A 5,900-nucleotide genomic window follows, 5' to 3' on the forward strand; every position below is an offset into this window, starting at 1 on the left:
TCTTGTAAAGTCATCAGTCACCACCAAGCAGTACAAATCTCCACTGATGCTCTTTACATTGACAGGCCCGAAGAGATCCATGTGTAATCTCTCAAGAGGTAACCTGATCGAATTAAGTATCTTCGGTGGGTGTGACTTCTGAGTCTGCTTCCCTTTTTTACAAGCTACACAATCATCAGACAAGTGAAAATTCTTTAAGTTTACACCTTCTACCAAATCATTGTGTACTAGAAAATTCATTTTTCGAACATGTATATGGCCCATCTTTTGATGCCACATAATTGATTCTTTTTCCGTTGCTTTAGATTTTGACACAAAACATTGTTTTTGATGAGTTGTTGGTGTTGCGACGCTCATATCAAGAATATACAGGTCGTTCTCCCGCGGAGCACGCAACAACACCATCTCATCAGGGATTTCAAACCCCGGTTTTATAATCACACACTCGTTCTTTGTGAAATGTACACTGATAAATTTATCACATATTTGCGAAATACTAAGTAAATTGTTTTTCAACTCTACGATATAGTTCACTTTCTCGAATGACATGACACCATTCGTCAACGTTCCCTGTCCAACAATTCTCCCGCCTTGATTTCCGGCGAAGCCCACATAACTTCCATTTATTGATTTGACGTCGTAAAGAAGAGCTAGCGTCCCTGTCATATGTCTCGATGCACCACTGTCCATGATCCACTTCGAAAGGATAGACCTGGGCAGCCCCTGCAAACATCAAATCAACTTATTCAAACAATGACGCCCATGATTTCTTAACCTCAGACACACTGCCAAACACTACATCATACTTCTCATCTGTTTTAGGAAAGTTAAATGTGACATTAAGAACATCATCTTTCATAATTTGTTTTACTTTGTTGTTAATCGGGGGAAACTCAGCAAGAAATTTGTCAAGTTCATATTCAAATTCTGCAACATCATCTTTTAAAACCTTTGTTTCATTTTTTAACGCATTTTCCATCTTTTTGACCTCGACTGATGATTTCGACTTCACAATCCATGATTGGTTTTCAAAAATTTTTGTTTTCTGATAAATTTTTGAAGTCTTGCGAGACTTGGAAGATTCGCCAACCTCGAAGATCGATTTCAGCTTATCCTCCGACTTTAAAGATTCACCTCTCTTTAAAATGCGAATCGGAGAAACCATTGGTTTTTTACCTTTTGTATCAATCGGTGATTTTGGTCGAGGTTTTTGAACAGTTGGTTTTTGAACAGGTTTTTCAAACACTTTCTTGCATTGTTTTGCCATGTGCCCGATTTCATTACCGCGATAACAGACTCTTTTGTCATATTCGACAAAAGTTGATTTGAATGTCTCCTCTTTCAACTTTTTCGCTGCATTGAAATCGTCTACGGCTTTTTGACTAAAAATGTAGTCCTTTTCATCATCTACACTTGGTCCAGCAACAAAGATATCATTCATTTTCTCTTTTGGTTTAACCACCTGCGTAGCCGTCTTCTTCTCAAAACCGATCCCTTTGTTTTTAAAATTGTTTTTCTTGTTATTACCCTTACCTTCCCACTCTTTCTTTCCCGAGCTGGTAGGACGTGATGTAACAAAAGATTTTTTAGGTTTTGAAAAGAATTCTTTGTTGTTAACCTCATCAATGTTCATTTCAACCAACTTGAAAACTTTCTCAACATTCTCAATCTTCACGTTCTGAAGAGGATACTCGAAATCGGAGTAAAGTTTGTCTGTTCCAATCATAGTGTATACCACCATAATCGGATCATCATTCGCACTCTTTTCCGATTTCGGTATGAAACGATCCAAGAAATTACCCTCATCTTCAGACTCACTAACAGCTTTCTCAGATTGAGACTTCTCAGAGTTATCACTCTCTTCATCTAACACCTGCTCGACAACGGTTTTGATAACCTGTGATTCGTTGTCGGTGTCGGATGCAGAGAATGTAACATCAGTGCTCTCATGCAAATCATCCTCAATTGATCTCAACTTGAGATTCAAAGCAGCTTCCACCCCATCTGGATATTTCTGTGTATAATGATTCCACATTGGGGGTGGAACACTGTTAAAGACCGGTGCAGCACGTGGCTGCTGTGGAACAATCTGTTCAAGGACATAGGTTGAAGCCACATAACTCATCAATTTCCTATCAATTCGCTCATTTTCAATTTTAGCTAATTCAAGCTCTTTCTTTAATGAAGCGATCGTGTCTAGATGAAAATTAACCTCAACTTGTTCATCAAACAGTGTTGCTTTTACCAGTTTTGTTGCTTTGTCATTTTCAACACTCTCTTTTTGGATCATTTTAATTGACCTGGCAAGAGTATCATAAGCCTCTTTGACTTGTCCAAGGTCAAATTTCAGCATATCTGCATGATGTTTCAATTCCTGAAACTTAGTGTCTTTCTCAAGACACTCCATGCACGGTTGTAAACACTTTTGGCATGGTGTTTCGGGGATTGAAACGACTTTCTCAACAACCTGTTCATCACAGTCAACTGTCCCATCTTGTTTACCGACATTTTTCAACTCAGACTCAGACACTTTGACCTCCTGAACTCCAGATTTCTGATCAGACTCCTGTTTGACTTACACGGTACTGACAGACTCTGACTTCTCGAGTTCTGGGTCTACCTCTTTCAGCTTTCCCATGAGGGCTCTGTCAGTAATGTCTTTCAACGTCTCTCCAGTCATCTCTTTTGTCACATCTACCAGTTCCTCTACAGATTCTTTCTTTTCTTCGTATCTTGGACACGATCCAGTCGTCGGTTCTTCGAAAAAACCTGCAAAAGATTCAAACATTTTAGGAGGTATTATTGATTTCAAAGAGCTTGCCAATACTTCCTGTTCTGATTGATAATAGTAAACTTCTGCAGCGATTTCTTCAATGTCAACCACATTCTCAACAGAAACATCTTCAACAACTGCTGGAACATCTTCAGCAATCATTTCTGGCTCAGTCACTATCTCCGATACTTCAACAATTTCTGCCATCATGGCCTGCCCATCACTTCCAGGGATATATTTATCCCAACTGAACCCTTCGGCTACTTTTTCATCGTCTTGATTCACAATAAGAGCCTTCTCCGGTTTGTTCTCGATTTGCGGCCTCTGAACAGCAGGTTGTTGGTTAGGCCGATGATAGATTGCCTGCCTATAATAATCGTTTGTGAACGGGTTCTGATGGTTGTTCACTTCACGGTTCGGGCATTCTCTCTTGAAATGGCCACGTTCTTTACACTTGATGCAGGTAACTTTCGATTTGTCGAACCCTAGCTTCTGATCAGGACCTGAGACACTGTTTCTGCCTGTGATCTCCATAAAGCATTGTGCCCTTCTAACCAAACTTGCCATGCACCATTTTATATCAATCAATTCAAGCTCCTTGGGGTCGATCTGGTCGTAATCCTCTTTGTCATATCCGGATTACCGATCCTGCCTGCCACTAAACCTTCATACGCCTCTAAAACGGAAGCAAGTAACGCAATGTGTTGTTTCGCGGCTGTTTCCGTAATTTCATTTCCATTCTTAATGTTCACCGCGATGTTGCATTACACCCCAGAAACGTAAGCCTGATTGTTGGAACTTGTAGAGCTTTGAGGTGATCGCTGCTCTGGAGCTTTGAAGTTTGGCTCATAGTTCGCAAATGGTGAAGACTTGTTTGATTGTGGAGTATTTGTAGAAACACTTGAATTTGTATCAGCACTGAAACCTGTTTGTATCTTTGGACTCTGGTTTGTTGTAACAGGTGTTCCGCCTTTATAGTACAAAGATACATCTTGTTGTACACTTGCTGAATTCATCTTCCTGATCTTCAACAATTCCAATTCATGAGCTTCTATCTTTTCAATGAATGCGCTGAGATTCAAACTCATGAAATCCGAGTTGTTTTTCAACATCATTAAGTATGTGCCCCATTCATCATAAGGTAATGCATCGGACAACTTGTCGATCCATTCCTCGTCTGTCTTTGTAATCTCCAATCTTTTCATTTCTACCACAAGATGGCAATAATGTTCAATCAACTGCTTCGTTGTTTCACCCTTCATCCCGGTGAAGATGTCAAACTCTTTCTTGATTAAAGCTTTCTTGCTTTTGATCATAGATACGCTGCCTTGGAACTTCAACTTTAATGCTTGCCACATCGATTGCGAGTCGTCATCATGTTGTAACAGCACAAGAATATCTTCTTTTATGGCCTGTTGGAGAATACTGACCATCTTTTTCTCAGCCTTAAAATCATTCTGTTCAGTCTCAGTCAAACTTCCAATGCCTTTCTGTAAGCCCAACCCATCAACTGGTGGAACGTATTTTTTCTCTATCTTCATCCAACATTCAAAATGGTTGGCTTGTACCCAATTCTTGAATCGACCCGACCATCCGGCATACTCGTCTAAGTTCATAAGCTTTGGCGGTTTCTGCATTGTTCCTAGCTCGTTCTCCATGTTGACATTTTGAACTATGCTTGTCGGACTTTGTGTTGCCGTCATGCCGCTACCCGCGAAAAGGTTGTAAAAATCTTGATTTTCCATTTTAGGTGACAATTTCTGAAAAATTTTTAACTTTTTGAAAAACAGGTTACTTTTACTAAAAACTTTCTACACAGACTGAATTACCAACACGATATCACGAACGAAACAGACTTAAACTTTCAAACCATGATTTTTCACTAAAAATGATTTTATGAGCGGAATCACAGTTTTAATTTCGAGCGAAATAAGAAGTTATCACTCGAGCGGAATCACAGTTTGATACTTTGAAGCGAAATTAGCAGGTAATTCCGAGCGGAATCACCTTAGGAGCGGAATCAATGAAATCACTTGGAGCGGAACCTCAGTATACGAGCGGAATCATTGATTCCGCTTCTACAGTTTGGAGCGGAATTAAAACTTTTCAAATGAAAACCTGATTTCGCTCAGAATTACGAGCGGAATCAACCAAATGCACATTCGAGCGGAATCAGGTCTCGAGTCATTTTTAACCACTTTTAAGCTGTTTTTTATGCTGTGTAGGATCGCGTTCGGCCCTGTTTGAATCGATCAGAGAAATTCTTATCCAAATCAAGAGGCGGAAACTAATGATTTGGTGCTATTCAAGCTGTATTCACTTTAATCTTGCTGTTTTATTGATCAACTGTTCGATTACACGTACAGACAGCACTTCGGCAGCACTTCGTGGCTCACCGGAACAATCATACCTTTAGATTCGCTCAAACACACCCTATATATAGACCTTTGGGTTCGCTTATACGTCTATGTACGTATAAGCGGACCTACAACTTGACACATGGGCGGACCTCATTCAAAACCATATAACCGGACCTAACCTGACACATGAGCGAACCTGGTCTATTACATGACACAAGAGCGAACCTAGAACATATATACATAAGCGAACCTATACAATTTACTATTTCTAGGTTTCTGTGTCGTTTCCGATCTGTCTAACTCTAAGACTCAATGAAAGACGTAGTCGACAGACGTAAGTGCACCAACAGACTCCCCCTCGGATGTTGACGGAGTCTTCATAGAGTCTTCGCACATATCAATCTACAGTCTTCATCAGTCGTCAATCTGCCTCTGAAATATCTGTCATTCCAAGAATCCTCGAACTTTATCTCTATCATCAACAAACTCCTCTCTCTCGAATGTTGACACGGTGTCTTCAGACTCCCCCACTCAAACAACTGGGATCGTAGTCTGGAACTCAATTTCTACAGGTTATTAGATCGTAACCTGGCACTTCAGCACATAATCGTCATCTGGCTCAAGACCTGCACAATCTCTACCTAACCATAAGTTTCTATTAAAAGATCAATCTTTCAAACTTTTTAGAGATTTATACCAGAAACTATATTAATGATTTTACATTCAAGATCTTTACTGGCTTTTATCAAATAAATTTACCACTTCTC

The 5,900-nt window shown here is 39.8% G+C and overlaps 1 protein-coding gene across 1 annotated transcript; it reads right to left on the reverse strand.

The window, feature by feature from the left end:
* Window positions 1-217: 217 nt before the first annotated feature.
* On the reverse strand, window positions 218-3,340 carry LOC110931496. Its single transcript, XM_022174888.1, has 5 exons — window positions 2,587-3,340; window positions 1,801-2,004; window positions 776-927; window positions 371-723; window positions 218-299 (listed from the first exon to the last, which is right to left on the reverse strand). Exons 1-5 carry the CDS (start codon window positions 3,338-3,340, stop codon window positions 218-220), a joined length of 1,545 nt encoding a protein of 514 aa, XP_022030580.1.
* Between the last annotated feature and the right edge of the window lie 2,560 nt (window positions 3,341-5,900).

The sequence above is a fragment of the Helianthus annuus genome, chromosome 3, assembly GCF_002127325.2.
Source record: "Helianthus annuus cultivar XRQ/B chromosome 3, HanXRQr2.0-SUNRISE, whole genome shotgun sequence".
NCBI lineage: Eukaryota > Viridiplantae > Streptophyta > Magnoliopsida > Asterales > Asteraceae > Helianthus > Helianthus annuus.

Excerpts from the sequence above, each read along its gene's own strand:
- LOC110931496 (XM_022174888.1), bottom strand. The coding sequence starts at position 3,340 with ATGGCAAGTTTGGTTAGAAGGGCACAATGCTTTATGGAGATCACAGGC. Across the intron at positions 2,005-2,586 it reads CGAGAAGTCAGAGTCTGTCA|ATGGGGTGGAAGCTGCTTTG; the intron begins GTACCGTGTAAG and ends AGAAATATCCAG. Across the intron at positions 928-1,800 it reads TAGTGAGTCTGAAGATGAGG|AATTTGAATATGAACTTGAC; the intron begins GTAATTTCTTGG and ends ATGATGTTGCAG.